The 16649-nt window shown below is 42.7% G+C and overlaps 1 protein-coding gene across 3 annotated transcripts; it reads right to left on the bottom strand.

The window, feature by feature from the left end:
- Positions 1-5495: 5495 nt before the first annotated feature.
- Positions 5496-15661, bottom strand: ZNF396 (zinc finger protein 396). Of its 3 annotated transcripts, none has more exons than XM_046671323.1 (4): positions 15568-15661; positions 12629-13130; positions 12206-12353; positions 5496-10506 (listed from the first exon to the last, which is right to left on the bottom strand). In XM_046671323.1, the coding sequence occupies exons 2-4, from the start codon at positions 13046-13048 to the stop codon at positions 9977-9979; spliced, it is 1098 nt and encodes a 365-aa protein (XP_046527279.1). In that variant the 5' UTR covers positions 13049-13130; positions 15568-15661; the 3' UTR covers positions 5496-9976. The 3 variants fall into 3 exon arrangements, with proteins under 3 accessions (XP_046527279.1, XP_046527280.1, XP_046527282.1); XM_046671324.1 differs by lacking the exon at positions 15568-15661 and adding an exon at positions 15002-15104; XM_046671326.1 differs by having other exon boundaries at positions 5498-10506; positions 12230-12353.
- Positions 15662-16649: the final 988 nt, after the last annotated feature.

Here is a 16649-nt window from a genome sequence, read left to right as displayed (position 1 = left end):
TTGCATGATGCCCACCCATATTGGTGAGGGTGAACTTCTTTACTCAGTTTACTGATTCAAATGCTAATCTCTTCCAGAGATACCCTCACAGACACACCCAGAAACAATGTTTTACCAGCTATCTGGGCATCCCTTAGCCCAATCAAGTTGACACATGACATAAACCATCACATCTCCATCATTGGTATTAGAAGCTTTTTTTATAGATTCATTGGAATTTTCTAATGTAGATAATCATGTTATCTGCAAATAGGGAAAGTTTATTTCTTAATTTCCAATCTGTATTACTTTTATTTCTTTTTCTCACCTTATTGCACTAGCTAGGATTTCTAATACAATGTTGAGTAGGAGTGGAAAGAGTGGACATCTTTTCTTTGTTCCCAATCTTAGGGGAAAAAGTATTCAGCCTTTCATAATTAAGTTTGGTACTAACTCTAGGTTTTTTTTGTTTTGTTTTGTTTAAGACTTTATTTTTTTTAACTTTTTATTGAGATTATGATAGTTTACACCCTTGTGAAATTTCAGTTGTGCATTATGGTTTGTCAGTCATGTTGTAGGTGCACCACTTCACCCTTTGTGCCTACCCACCAGCCCCCCTTTCCCCTGGTAACCACTAATCTGTTCTCTTTGTCTACATGTTTAACTTCCGCATATGAGTAGAGTCATACAGAGATTGTCTTTCTCTATCTGGCTTATTTCACTTAACATAATACCCTCAAGGTCCATCCATGTTGTCGTGAATGGAACAGTTTTATCCTTTTTTATGGCTGACTAATATTCCATTTATATATATACCGTATCTTCTTTATCCAATCATCAGTTGATGGGCACTTAGGTTGCTTCCATGTAAGACTTTATTTTTTTAGAGCAGTTTTAGGTTTACAACAAAATTAAGAAGGAGGTACAGATATTTCCCATATACTCCCTGCCCCCACACATGCATAGCATCTCCCATTATCAACATCACTCACCAGAATTGTACATTTTTTACCAAGGATGAACCTACATTGACAGATCATAATCACCCAAAGTCCATAGTTTACCTTAGGGTTCACTCTTGGTGTTGTACATTCTATAGGTTTGGACAAATGTATAATGACATAGATCCATCATTATAATATCACACAGAGTATTTTTACTGCCCTAAAAATACGGTGCTGTGCCTATTCATCATTCTCCCCTCCCCCACCTCTGGAAACTACTGATCTTTTCATTGTCTCCATAATTTTTCCTTTTCCAGAATGTCATAATTGGAATCATACAGTATGCAGTCTTTTCAGATTGGCTTCTTTCACTTAGTAATATGCATTTAAGTTTTCTCCCTGTCTTTTCATGGCTTGATAACTCATTTCTTTTTACCACTGAATAATATTCCATTGTCTGGATGTACGACAATTTATGTATCCATTCACCTACTGAAAGGTATCTTGGTTGCTTCCTAGTTTTGGCTATTATGAATAAAGTTGCTATAAACAGCTACGTGCAGGTTCTTATGTGGACATAAGTTTTCAACTTCTTTCGGTAAATACCAAGGAGCGTGATTGCTGAATCAGATGGTAAGAGTATGTTTAATTTTGAAAGAAACCTCCAAACAGTCTTACAAATTGTCTATACCATTTTACATTCTCACCAGCAATGAATGAGAGTTCCTATTGCACTTTGTCAGCATTTGGTGTTGTCAATTTTCCAGATTTTGGCCATTCTAATAGGTGTGTAGTGAACTCTAGTTTTTTAATAGATGCCCTTTATCAGTTTGAGGAAGTTCACTTCTGTTCTGATCATAAATGGATGTTGAATTTTGTCAAATACTTTTTCTGCATCAATTGATATGACCAAGTGGTTTTTCCTTTTGAAATTACTAATCTGGTGGATAACTTTGATTTTGAATACTGAACCAATTTTATAGTCCTGGGATAAACTCCACTTGGTGCAGGTGTTTTATTCTCTTTATACATTGCTGGATTCAATTTGATAATATTTTGTTGAGGATTTTTGTGCCTACAGTCATTAAGGATTTTGTATCATAGTTTTCTTTTCTTGTACTGTCTGCTCTTTTTTCTTTCTCAATCTTTTATTCTCTGTGTTGTCTAAATTGGAAAATTTCTATTGATTCATAGCTGACTATTTTCTCTATCTGCATTCTTCCATTGAGCTCATCCAGTGAACATTTTGGTGGTTGTATTTTTCATCTCTAAAATTTCCATTTGATTCTTATTTATACTGTATCTCTTATTTCTTTCCTGAGGTTTTCTATCTTTCCATTCATTCATCCTTATTTCCTAAGCATGGCTATAATACCTGATTTAAAGTCTTTTTTCTGATAATTTTAACATCTGTATCATCTAGGCATTGGCATAACTTGATTTTCTTTTTCCTTTAAAATTAAGATATTCCTGGTTCTTCCTATGCCTAGTAATTTTGCATTGTATCCTGCACATTTTGAATGCTATTTTGTCAGATTCTGGGTATCACCTAAACCCTTAGGAGGTTGATTTATTTGTTTTAGTGGGCAATTGCTCTAATTAGGGTGAGGCCACAAGTTCTGATCTGCATTGTGTGGGCTGCAGTTCCAATTTTCAAACAGCTCAGTTTTCAAACATTTCCAGTGCAATTTAGATCAGTACTTTGTGTATGCCCCCCAGTGGCCTGTCTGGTAGTCTACTCTGTAGCTCAGTTCTCAATGCCTGTTTGCTGTTTAAGAGTCAGATCCATGCATGTGCAGTTTAGAGGTGTGCAGAGGAGTTCGTGTACTACTTTTGGAGATCACACTTGATCTCCCTCCTCATTGCAATAACCCAACACTTTCTGGCTCCGAGGCCTCCCTTACTAGCCCTCCAGTTAGAAAGCTGGGGTTTTAGTTTCCCTGCTCTGCTGTTTACTCCTCTCAACTACATCTGCATCCTGGGCCACACAGTGAGAGGACACAGAGAATAAAAGCAATGGGCATTGGCACCACGCTCTTGGGACCAAAGCTCCTCTGATCAGAGTGAAGGATTCCCCTATCTCTGAGTTTAAGGAGGCTTCCCTGTGACCTCTGCCATTGCTGTGCTACTGCCATAGTATTGCCTGGAGGCAGGGATTGGAGAGAAGGCAAATGAAGAAAAAAAGATATGGAATTTCCCCCATTCTCTCCGTCCCTCAGGAGCCCCCTTTCCCACTCCTTGGGACAGAAACAGAACACTTCTCTGGGGGTTCTTCCTGTTCACTCTGTGTGTGCACTTCCGGGTATCAGGCTGCCTTTGAGTCTAAGCCAGGAGATACCAAGGGGAAAAACAGAGAGGTAAATTTAATGCCAGTAAGGTGGAACTTCAAATTCTGGTCTCCTTCCCCAATCTGCTTGCTGTTATTGGCTTTGAGGAGTGCTCAGGGAGCTGCTCCTTGCCTTCTATCCAGGACTCTGTGGGAATCAATTCTCACTCCATCTTCCCTGGAACCAGAGCCTCTGTTCTTATTTTTATATTTTCCCTTCTACTTCTTTGGGTTTAAATTGCTCTTTTGTTTTTTCCCTAGCTGCTTAAGGTGGATAATTAGGTCATTGATTTTAAACTTTTCTTCTCTTCTAATATAAATACTTACAGTAATGGTACATCAGAACTTCAGTCCTGCTTCTCTGTAGTTTTCTTAGCTCCTCCTCCCACATGTGTTGGCCTCATCTTCCAGCTGTTGCAGCATTGCCTACCAGCATAAAGTCATACCTGGAGACCGAAAGGTATCATCTCTTCTGTTTGTCTCTTTTAGAAGAAAGCAGACTTTCCCCAGAAGCCATGCAGCAGGCTTCCCCTAATGTCTCATTGGCCAAGATTGGGTGATATGCCCACTCCTAAATCAAGATTACTTGTAGGTGGAAGAGGATTACCACGATTGGCTTAGACCAATCATTTGGGGTTGAATGAATATTGAGAAGTCAAACTGTAAAACCACCTCGGTGACAAGACTGCTAATAGTCAGTGAATAAAAAGCCAAGTTTAATGGACTAATCCCACTGACATGTCCAACTGGAGATATTCTACCTAGAATCCTGACAATTCACTCTGCAATAGATTGGAGCCAGCAAAGCTGCACAGGAAAAGATGGCAGAAGTCTACCTGGCTGATCCTTAGCTCTGACACTAGAGTTCCACACTTTATATAAGTTTCCACTCAATGTCATTGGAGCCTTTGAATAAAAATAATCCTTCAGTTAAACACAAGTCAGTTTATCTGAGCTAACTTCAAACTCGAGTAAGATTAAGAGACCCAGACAATAAGATACATCCATTAGGTAAAATTTCAGAAATCAATAAAGTAATTAATTTAGCATATAGCTTTATACAAGGAAATACTTTGAATCCAAGATGGAAATTGCAACTAATTTTAATATTATTTACTAGCCATCCAGGATTTGTGGCTTTTATAGTCTATTTGAATCCTCTCCTAGGGCTGCTGGGATAGTCTCATCATTGCCTGTCCTCAATGTTAGTGGCAAAGAGAACACTATTTGGGCTCAGTTCAGTCCTTGTGTCACCAAACACTCATCTGGATTTTATCTTCCAGATCCTCTGCCTTTCAACAACATTCATTCTATAGGGTTTCTTCTTCTTCTTCTTTTTTTGCTAGAATATAAACGTTATTAGGGCAAGGATTATATAAAAGTAATTTCCATTACATAATTTCCATTTTGTTTTTAATTGTGGTAAAATATACATAAAATTTACCATATTAACCACTTTTAAGTATACAAATCAGTGGCATTAAGTACATTCATAATGTTGTGCAACCATCACAACTATCCACTTCCAGAATTTTTTCATCACGGCAAACAGAAACTCCACATCCATTAAACAACTCCTTGTTTCTCTTTCCCCCAGCCCTGTAACCACTATTCTACTTTGTCTCTATTAATTTGCCTATTCTAGGTACCTCATATAAGAGAAATCATACAATATCTTTTTGTGTTTGGTTTATTTCACTTAGCATAATGTTTTCAAGGTTCATCCATATTGTGGAATGTATCAGAATTTTACCACTTTTTAAAGTTGAATATTATTCCATTGTATGCACAAACGACATTTGGTTTCTCCATTGATCTATTGATGGACACTTGTGTTGCTTCCACCTTTTGGCTATTGTGAATGATGCTGCTATGAATATGAATGTACAAGTATCTGTCTGATTTCAATTCTTTTGGGTATGTACCTAGGAGTGGAATTGCTGGATATGGTGATTCTGTTTAGCTTTTTGAGGAATCACCAAGCTGTTTTCCAGTGGCTGCACCATTTTACATTCCCATCACCGATGCACACTTGTTCCAATTTCTCCACATCCTTGCCAACACTTGGCGGTTTTTGTATTTTTAATCATAGCCATCCTAATGGGTGTGAGGTGATATCTCACTGTGGTTTTGATTTGCATTTCCCCAATGATTAGTAATGTTGAACATCTTTTTATGTGCTTATAGACTATTTGTGTATCTTCTTTGGAAAAATGTTTATTCAAGCCATTTGCTCATTTTAAAAATCTAGTTGTTTGTTGAGTTGTAGTTCTTTACATATTCTGGATACTAACCCCTTATCAGATATATGATTTGCAAATATTTTCATTCCACAAGAATTTGAGTGCCTATTACGGGTCACGAACTGTACCAGATGCTTGAGAAATATCAGTGAATGAGGCAGCTCATGCTCTCAAGAAGCATAAAAAAATAGTGGGGTCAATACAGCAGATATAATGTCCGTTTAGTGGGGTACAAAGTTATCACATTGCTTCTCAAACATGCAAAGGAAAATAGAGCTTATTTTTTATAACGGATGTTTTTGCTTCTTCAGTCCCCACCTCACCAGGTCGGGGATGGGGATGGTGAAAGAGGTGAATTAAACTATTCAGCTCATTTTATGTTCAACTCCCTAACATGGCTATTTCTCCGTCCGCCCTTTTCTGCCATCTGGATGTCTGTGAAGCGGGGTTTACATTCCCTGTGGTGAGATGGTGCCGTGGATTGGGTCTCAGATGGGCTTGCTGTTCTCTTTATTTTCTCTGGTCTCTATTCTGCACAGCTGTGGTGCTTGCTCACCAAATTTGCAGCAACGAGTGATCTGTTCTTTTGGCTAGCCTGGAGGCCAGTATCCCTTCTTGGTGATTTGCCTCCACTTTGGTTCTAGCCACCCCTCTAAGGTGTGGCTGAGACTCCCAGCTGATCCTGGGCCTGCTGGGTCCTGCAGCTCTTAGCTACAGGATCCACAGTTACTTTGTGCAGTGATCCCACCTCTCCAGCTGGTACAATCAGCTATTTTCCAAGGTCCCATCAGGCACGGAGAATTGCTATACATCTTCTAAGCCACATGTTAGCTGGTGGAGAGGCTTTGCCCAACAATGCACTGCCATTCTTACAACAGTCCAGAGTTGGAGCACAGGAAGTGTTGAGCAATTGTTCTCCCAACGCACTCACTGGCAAGTGGGCCCAGCCCTCTCCCCTCTCAAGTTCTCTCCCAATCCCCTCCAGAATTTCTGCAGAGGTTCCATGAAAAGGTGAAAGGACACTGTGTCTGACCTTCTCTTTGTCTCACCATTCCCAGGATCAGAAAGGCTTTTTAATTTTTTTCTTTTGCTACCTCATGACTGCTTTGTGCCCAGAGTATCATTCATCTTCCTCCTCTTCCTTGGGGCCATATTTGCAGTTTGATATTTTAAAAATATTTTGTGTGATAATTGCAATGCGAGGGGTAAGAGACTGCTACGGGATCCAAGAAGGGTGTAGTGGTGCTCCCCAACCTACTCTTGGGGTGTTAGGGTAGGTTTCCTGGAAGAAGTGATATCAAAGCTAAAACCTGAAGAACACAGAGGAGTTAAAGTATAGATGCTGGATAAAAATTCACAAAGAACACATGTAAAGGACCCAGAGGCAGGATGACTTCTGATAATTCAGAATGTCTTCAGCACAAAGGAGGCAGTGGCAAGAGATAAAAGTTGAAGTAAGCTGTGGCCAGACCATAAAGGGCCTCAAAAACCTTGTTTAGGAGGTCTGACTTTACATTAAAAGCAATGGGAAGCCTACGTTTTGTCCCCATGGAAGGGATATAATCAAATTTATGTTTTAGGATGAACACTCTAGTTGAAAGAAATGAATGCATATGAAGAGGGCAAAGTTAAGGGCCATTTGGCTCCCCCTCACTCAGGGATAAGCCACCATCTTGAATTTTGTAAGGACAGGCTAGAAAAGCATAGAGTTAGAGGGTGGATCACATAAGCATGTTTAAATGTTAAAGAGATAGATCCTGAAGGCAGGCAGGATGAAGAAACAGAAGAGGGAGAATAACTGATGGCAGCCAAGGACCTTCAGAGAGGGGAAGAAATGGTGAGGGACCAGAGAGACCCTTCTTTCATTCTGAGGGAGAAAGGAAATTTCTCCCTGAAAGAGGGAGAGTGTATGAATGAGGTGTAGATAAGCTGGTAGATTTGGTGGCAGAAGGTTCTAAGTGTTGTCATCGGTTTTTCTATAATGCAAGAGGCAAAATGATAGTCATCTGCCCATGAAGAAGGTAGTCAGGATTATGGCAAGCACTGTCGGCTGACTCAACATTGTGCCCCATCCCCATCTTCCCTGCTGCTTTCCCTCTAGAGGTTGAAAACGCATGCCTTACCAGACACACTTGCAACAAGGAAACATGCGCTGAATTCTGCTGGGGTTTCTTGGAAAACTTTTACTTTTCCTAGTATAGGAGACAGCCATGGCCAGAGCCCCGCTTCCTCTCTTCCTGACTTGACCCCAGTTGTCAATCTTGGAGCTAGGACAGCTCTCTTGCCTATCTGAGAAAATAAGCATGAGACCAAAAGAAGGGCACACACACCAGCCAGACCAGTCATTCTTCAGCTGCTGACTGAGAGCCAGCAGCAACTCACCCTCCTGATTTCCTGTTGCAAAGTCTTATTTGTTTAAGCCACCAAATGTAGACTTTGCATCCAGAAGCATTCCTGATACAGGAAAGTTTAAGGACAGTGAGGAACATGTCTCTGAAGAGAATGGGAGAGAGGTAAAGAAGGGACACAGGATTATCAATAGCAAAGGCCCAGTTGAAGTAAAATTCATTTAAAAAAATAACCAATTTCATTTTGGAGTATTTACTACGTGTGGAAATTAACCAATCTGATGGGAGTGCTAATATCATGCTAATTTTTACCAAGGTTAGCCCAAGTCATAATAATTCTCTATTTAGATAAACTAGCACCTTCTACTCGTTAGACCTATGTAAGTGAAAGCTACCTCAAAGTGCACAGCAACATCCTTTAGATTCATGAGTACTCAGACGATATGATTCACATGACTTTCTGGTGAGGAGGTTCAAACTATTCACAATGAAGAGAATGCAACCTTGCAAAGTTTACGGCAGCACCAAGTAAACAGACACTTCCCTCAGAACACTTGATTTAGATTCTGTCATTTTATTCATGTAGCGCCTAAGAAACTCTTTCCATAGTTAAGCAGTAATTCAACATACACATCTCTCTGAGACATTTGCTGCTTTAATAGATGGCTTGTTCCTCTTTAGAGAATGAGCTCCAAATCAAGACTCCTACATTCATTTTTAATAACTAAAAATATACCAAACTCAATAGATATGCATATTACTAGAACTAGAAAATATAATCACTATCAGAAAATTCTCTAATATTTGTATTTACTTCTCCCCCTACTCATCTTCTATTTATCAATGTACTAAGCAAAGCACAGTAATGCCACATTTGTTTCTGGAGTTACTCTAAGCACTAGATGATGGCTGAATTTTTGATAATGAAATGTTTACACTTCATGAGGAACCCAATCAAAGAAGTTCACTATAAGCCCCTTCTTCCCTTCTCCTTCCAAGGACTGTCACTTCTGATGTTTGCTTCCAGGTTGGCTAACTGGCACCATGGAAAACCCAGTAATACATGTATTCTTGCAATACATACAGAGTTTTATCAAGAAGCCCTGGAAAAGGGAATATTATGTCCTATACCAGCAGAATAATTTTAATAACATACAAATCAGTCATTTTATACTTCAACGTGGAATCTGACTGAATTAAATATGGCTAAAACTTTGGTGGACTCTTTAAATTGAACTTCAGTGATTTCCTCATTAGTACAAGAGGATCAAAATCCAAGGTCTCACTACATGACAGCTTGTCTGGAAAGTGATCTCATTGAGAATGCATAAGACCCTGAAAAGGCTGTCTTCTGAGGCCTGAAACATGCTGACAGCTGATTTTTGCCAGAAAGGGGGCCGGGAAGAACACTGAAGGATAGTCTCCAGCTATGAAGGGCTTTCTTTTCCAGGTAAGCTGTGGCACGCTTCCCCATTACATGCCATGCTGCCAACATTCGTGTTACATCAGTCAGTCTTGTTTGGACGGTCTTTTCTTCAGCTCCCTTTTTTCTTTATATTGAGATAGTCATCAACCTTATATAAGCATCCAGACAGCCCTGTTTAATGTGTAGGCTCCTGTAAGTTTCATAAGAGATTAAGTCCCTTTACTCACCTGCCTCCTAACAATGACCCTGGACATTTCAGCCTAGGTCTTGAGGAACATATTCTACTGGGCTGCCTCAATCCTATTCTCATATTTTGAATCTGGTAACAGAAAACAAAAGGAAATTTTTTAAAAAGTGCTTTAATCTTTGGTCTGAGAACTCCAATGCTCAAGTGATGAAATGGAAAACAATATCCATTTTTTATACTGAGTAACTCACACATTCCTTCTCAACAGGGAAATGTACTTGTCTAAAAAAGGAATATACTAGTTCATTATTTGTGTTAATAATGGAAATAATAGATGTCTGAGAATCTTTTCAAGAGCTGCCCTAGGGATGGAAATCTGAATTAAGTTTTAGAATCTCAAACATCTGAATTGACACTGTGTTGATAAGCAGAAAAGCAAACAATGCTGACATAAGATAGTCTATATTCTCCCCTGTGGCTCTGATGACCCTCAAAAGGAAATGTGCCCATTATAACCAATAATTTACTCTAAAGGGGTGTTTGTGCCTTGTGTCCTCTCCCCTGTTGAAAAAGCTCTGAGTAAATGCTTTGATTCCCTCAGGATACTGATGGGACTCTTTCCTCTAGTGTGTCCTTTTTTATGTCTAAAAAGATTAGAGCTCTGACTAAAGGCTTTTCCACATTCGTGACACTTGTAGGGTTTTTCCCCAGTGTGGATTCTTCGATGCTGAATCAGGACTGCACTTCGGCTAAAAGCCTTTGCACACACATCACACACGTAAGGTTTTTCTCCACTGTGGATTCTCTGATGGAGGATAAGGGCTGAGCTCTGACTAAATATTTTGCCACATTCATTACATTTATGTTGTTTTTTTCTAGAAGGATTTCTCTGTCTTCTTTCAAACCTGCCACCTTGTTCACAGGTTCCTCTATATGTGAAACTCTGGGAAGTATTCATATGAAGGGTGTTAGAAACATCATAATGCAGTTCTATGCCTGAAGAAGTCTTTTGCCTCGAAGCTGATTTCACATTTATAGTTCTGGTGTCTTTATCTGAAATAATACAGAAAAGCAAATGTCACCAGTTCTCTATTTAGAAAGACAAAAAGGGAAATAGGATGATCCAAATGAAACATATATGAATTATTTATTAGCTAGCATGTTTGTAAAATAGCATCACAGTGTGGAGGATGCAGAAGGTAAGGCAGAAAACACCGAGAAGATCCTAAGGCAAAAGAGAAAGGTTTATATTCTGAGGAGGCAGTCAACTAGAAAGGTGAAAAGTCTATGCAAAATGTACAATGGTAAGTTGGGTAAACAGATATGTCAGAGCTGAGGAAAGTTTGGAAGAAAAGAAAGGGCCTAAAGGATGAGGAATTACTGGAGAAGCAGAGGAGCAACCGAAGGAGAGGAATCAAATGTGGCAGTGGGAAATAAACGAGATTCAGTACAAGAGCATCAATCAACAAAACAACGGTTTAATATGACAAATGAATCGATAATTAAGCAAAGAAAGGAGATGAAAAAGGCCATGGGGTTAAAAAGGAATACGGCAAACAAGGTCAGAAATAGAAGTTAGGAAAAAAGAAAAAGAAAAGGCGGGGAGGATTATAGGCTAGGATAAATGACATCTCAAAAGATCAAGGATAGTAGAGTATTCTACAAAATACCTCTACTCTTATGTGTATTTTATAGTACTAGTTTGAATGACCTCATTACTGGTTTAAATAGAAATCATTTTATAAATGGTAAGAATTCTGTCTCAAATTCATTTCTTATAGTTCAAACTCCAAAGTCATGTCAGTGTCTAATTACTACCACCAAAATCCTGGCAACAGTCAGCACCTGACAGCACGGAGACCAAGGTCATCTGCAGAAGCTTTGATAAGACATGACTTGGTACCACAGAAATCATGTAGCGGGCTTAGGAAATGGTTCTGTTACCCTATCACATGATTTTCCTTCGCTATGCCTAGTTTTACAAGATTCTGGGCCTTCTGTTTTCTGTTTCAAATTTCTATGCATCTTTAAAAAAAATGTAGGAAAGGCCCCTGTGGGGATATTCAGAGGTAGAATGTGGTTCTTGCCAACAGCAGGAGCCCAGGACCTGGATTTCTGTAGTGACCACCACACAAAAATGCGGAGGCCGGGATGGTTTCCCTCCTTATCCTGAGGGAGTATGAAAACACTTCCACTTTTCTCCTAGTTAAACTGAGACAACTGCTAGACTGGAGGTGTTAAGTGCCCAGTACAAGCCTCTTAGGAGCAGGTACTTGTGAAATAAGAGTGAGAAATCTTTTCTAAATCTCTCTTCTCTACCTTCTTGCTCACATCATGTAGACCAATGTTAGACCCAGGTTAGACTGTAACCTTGGGGTCCCTCACAAGGTGGGGACAAGGCCGAGTTGGAGCCCTCATGGGCTGAGACTGCTTGCTCCTGCTTCAGAGTGCCAATGTTTTTCTGTTTTATATATTAAACTCCACATAAAATTTCATTTGAGAAAAGGGTCATGCTGCTTAAAAAAGGTTTGAAAATCCAGATGGAGATGATGTTAAGAATTTTTAAAATCTGAAGATTTTATAAGAATCTACGAGAGACAAACAAGAACAAAATACTGAGAATGTTCATTAGCATGACACATAACGGTGGAAGTTCCCACAGTGAAGAGAAGGCAGGAGGGGAGAGTTGAGACCACTTGCAGAAAGCAGCCTAGATGTGTGCGCCAAAAGGAGAGGCCGCTTTGCTCCCCACCATGAACCGAGTCCTGCTGCTCACCCTTTTGTCTTAACGAGTGAAGCTGCTTCTTCACAGGCTTGAGCTGGCTACTTGGTGACTCCTGGATGATTTCCCAAGGTGCTAGTTTCTCTGAAATCATGTCCTCATTTCGTCCAAAGACAACCTGGAAACAGGCATAACTGAGGCTGAAGAAGGGAAATCAGGTTGGCACTTGAGGATAAATTAACAGAGAAGAAACGATGTAGAAAACACTGTGGGACACCAGAAAAGGGAGGAAAAGGTAGAGCCACGTTCTACTTTCTGGCAGAGTGGGGAGTACCTTCACCATGCTACCCGTCCAGTGCTGCTGAGTGGGAGTACAATTTGGGACCTCTACCCCCAATAATGCACCAGAGCTCCTGACAGCCTGGTCGCTCAACCCCACAGACACCCTCTTACCTGCTCAGGTGGCCCGTCAAGCTCTTTCTCCAGGTCCTCCAGCATAGTCACGGCTTCCTCTCCATCCTCTGGTCGGTGATCTCGCAGCCAGGCCTGCAGCTCCTCGGGCAGGATGGCCAGGAACTGCTCCAGCACCAGCAGCTCCAGGATCTGCTCCTTAGTGTGCACCTCTGGCCTCAGCCACTGACGGCAAAGCTGCCGGAGCTGGCTCAGAGCCTCCCGGGGACCAGGGGACTCCTGGTAGCCAAACTGCCTGAACCGCTGGCGGAAGGTGTCTGGGCTGCAGCGGCTGCTCCAGGGGAGGCTGGAGTCCACATCACACGTCTGCTCTTCCTCTTCCATCTTCACGACCAGAATGCTGTCAGGCTCCTCTACAGTTTGTGGATGAAGTTTTAATGACGCTCTCAATTTCGCAGACATTTGGACTGGAAACAGCTCAGGACCAGTAGGCTTTAATCTTCAAGGAGGCGCAGCTCTCCTTACAGACGCTCCTTAAATCCGACTAAGGAAACAAGCGGAAACAAGACAAAGACAAATGCTTCTCAGAACAATACAACTAAGATTAGAGACATAAGACTGCACAGAAAGTATTGTCCTTAATCTAACATTAAGAGAATCTCTTTAAGAGAATCAAAGAGCTAAGACACATTAATTCATAAGCATGAGTAATTCCTAATTTATTCTGAAAACCATGCCCAAGAGGCTGAGTAAAGATCACAATAAGAGATCAGCCAGGACTGCATAGGAGCTCTGGAGAATAGAAACAAGGGAAGCCAGAGAAAAGCTATGACTCTGGAGCAGGTTCAGAGAGCCAATTAATTTTATCTAGCCTGCTGCAAAGAGCACTAAGAAATAGTCCCATGAGAGAGGTACTTAGGTGTGGATTTTTTAAACATTTACTAATTGTTAAAACAGTATTATTTTGACATTAAGGGAACCACTCAAAAGAAAAAGTAATCAGGGGCCAGGCCTGTTGTGCAGTGGTTAAGTTCTTACATTCCACTTCGGTGGCCTGGGGTTCGCTAGTTCAGATCCCTGGTTCAGACCTACATACTGCTTGTCAAGCCATGCTGTGGCAGCATCCCACATATGAAGTAGAGGAAGATGGTCATGGATGTTAGCTCAGGGCCAGTCTTCCTCAGCAAAAAGAGGAGGATTGGTAGCAGATGTTAGCTCAGGGCTAATCTTCCTCAAAAAAAAAAAAAAGTAATCACATATTGCTCCATCTTAATGTATTTCCAGGTTTTCATACTCATTTCTACTTCCTATCTGTAACATCTCTATTACTTACTTAACTCTATCTTTATTGTAGGATATTTAGGTTGTTTCTGATTTTTACTATTAGAAATAACTTTGGGAGGCACATCTTCATGAATATGCTATTTTTCTCCTTTCCAATTATTTCCTTCAAGCATGTCCCAAGGCCTTGCCTTATTTAGGTCCAAGGACAGTGGCAAATTCTGTCTTGCTATATTATCGAATAAATTACAGAAAAGATTATCAATTCACAATGCCACTGGCAACATAATGATGCACAAGGGCAACAATTTCTCCAAGTATCATTGGCTTGTTAGCAGGAAGGGGGCCGGAAGACACTTTTCTTAGTACCATTTTACTGAGTACTACTACTATTTACTGAGTATAAACAGTTAACTGAAGACTAATTTAAAGTCTTTTATGTGTCCCTATTTTTTCCTCTTTATGTAGCCTACCACTCCGCCCCCCCCGCCCCCACTCCACCAAGCACTGGTCTAGGCACTGAAGATACCGCCGTGACCTGAACAAAGCCTGTGGCTTCACAGAGCTTATACTCTACCAGGGGAGAGAAAACAATGTTACCCAAGAAATGATACAACTTTAGACAGTGATGCGCTACGATGCAAATGATAACAGCTGACACACAGAGAACTTCCTCTGTGCCAAGCACTGTTCTAAACATCTTAATAAACATAAACTCATTTAAATCCTCACGAAAGCCCTGTAAGGTTATTTTCAGCCCCCCGTTGTAGAGGAGGAACCTGCCCCGGCAAAGCTCCGGGGACGGGCCGATGGGCAAAGCGGCAGGCTGGAGTCTGAACCCCGGCCATGCCCACTATCCACGGGCTGCGCGCTCAGGAGGGAGGCAGGCGCCCCCGCGCAGAGAAGGGGCAGCAGACCCAGACGAGCCCGGGCCGGAACAGAGTCTGGGGTCCAGACCAGAGCGGCGGGAAGGGTTGCGGCCAAGCGTGGGGCCGTCTGCGGGCGTACCATCGAGGGCCCCCAAGCTAAAAAGGCCTCGGAAGCCCCAGGAGAGAAGCGCACGCGGAACGCCCTCCACCTCCCCAGGACCAGGAGCCGACCCCCACCGCTGCTCTCGGCCCCCACGAGACGAACCCCCGACGCGGCGCGGGGGGCTCCAGGGAACCGGGTGCCTGGAGGGGGGCTTCCGCAGAGCACCAGAGCCGCGTCTTTCCGGGGAGGACCGACTCTCACTCCGAAACCCCTCCTGGAGCTGGCCGAACCTCCAGAAGTCCCGGGACCCCTGTCCCCCACGCCCCCACAGCGCCCGCTCCCCTCATCGCCCCCCTCCCCTCCCGGGCGGGAAGCAAACACCGCGAGACCGCGAGAGGCGCGCGGGCATGGAGGGGGTGGCGCGGCGCGGCGGGGTGGACGGGAGTGGGCTCGCCCCAGGGATGCGCTGGGGAGGACGCGGGGAAGGGGAGCGTGACGCGCAGTGTGAGGCAGGGAGGTGCGGGGACGAGGTGGGGGCCGCGGGGCAGGGCCGGGCGCGTGAGGAGGGGGCGGCGGGCAGGGGCAGCGAGAGGGGTGTGCGGGCGCCCGGAGGGCGAGGTGGGCTGCGGTGAGGCGGCGCGGAGGTGCGCGGCCACCCTTCCCCACCCATCGAGTGACGGACGCTTCTCCCTGCAGCCTGGCGGCGCAGAAGAGCCCTCGGCTCTCACCTCCGAGCCAGGAAGGACGACCTCGCGTTATCCGGGAGAAGCCGGGGGAAGCGTCCGGCTGGAAGCTGCTTCCGGTCCTCCGGGTGGGGTGGGGTGGGGGCGGGGCCTGGAACGGTTGCCATGGAGACGAGGCGCCGCCGCCTCAGGTTTCCCGAGAGGCTGGCCCGAAGCTAGGGAAACTGGGGGTAACCGCACTGTGAGGGGAAGCCGGCTGCTCGGCGTCCCGGTGCAAATAAACCGGCATTGTTATTTCTCAGAGTACTTCTACTTACATTATTTCATTTACGCTTAAATGATAAATGAGTTATTCTCATTTTACAGAAAATAAATCCAAAAGTTGCGTGACTTGCCCAAAGGTCACAGAGAGGAGAGATTCCTGTGCTTTCTACCGCTAAGGACTTTTCGTCTAATACCATTCGCGCTACTGAGGTTCATTATGCTTGGGTATTGCCATTTTAAGGAACAGGTTTGCCCCCCCCCCCCCATGCTTTCAATAGAGGACCTAATGGCCCTTTAAAAAGGTGAGAGTGCTCATACACATATTTTGGAACCAATATAAACGTATGTATTTCCTGAGATAATCTTAAGTAAGTTTAAAAATAAATTTGAAGCTAAACGAGTTACAAGGCCACAGCTCCATACATTGGCTTCCTCCTCCACCCACTTTTACTAGGGACTATTGGAAAATGTACTTGTAGAGGTAAGTGGGGAATTAGACAGGGAGAGGACAGAGATGCTTGAAAACCACTTGCTAATTAATGAACAATAATAAGAAAAAAACCCTTCTGATGTTGATGAGGATTTTTAGGCTGCTTAATTTCAAAATGGCTTATGAGGATTTTTAGGCTGGTTAGTTTTAAAATTACAGATGAGATTCAGGCTCCAAGGAGTGGAATTTGTTTGCCCCTTTGTTGGGAAACATTTACATTTCTAAGGGAAACCTCTATCTGTGAAGATGCCTCCCTCTCTGTGCCAGGAAGGAGGGGGGGATGGTCTTATCTCTAGAAGCTCTTAATCAATGCCAGAGGCAAGAATTTAAATTGGTTACTGTCTGGCAACCTCATGTAACTGACCTCCCCCCC

This window comes from Equus quagga, chromosome 9 (assembly GCF_021613505.1).
Source record: "Equus quagga isolate Etosha38 chromosome 9, UCLA_HA_Equagga_1.0, whole genome shotgun sequence".
Classification (NCBI taxonomy): domain Eukaryota; kingdom Metazoa; phylum Chordata; class Mammalia; order Perissodactyla; family Equidae; genus Equus; species Equus quagga.
This window is presented reverse-complemented; position numbering and strand designations above follow the sequence as displayed.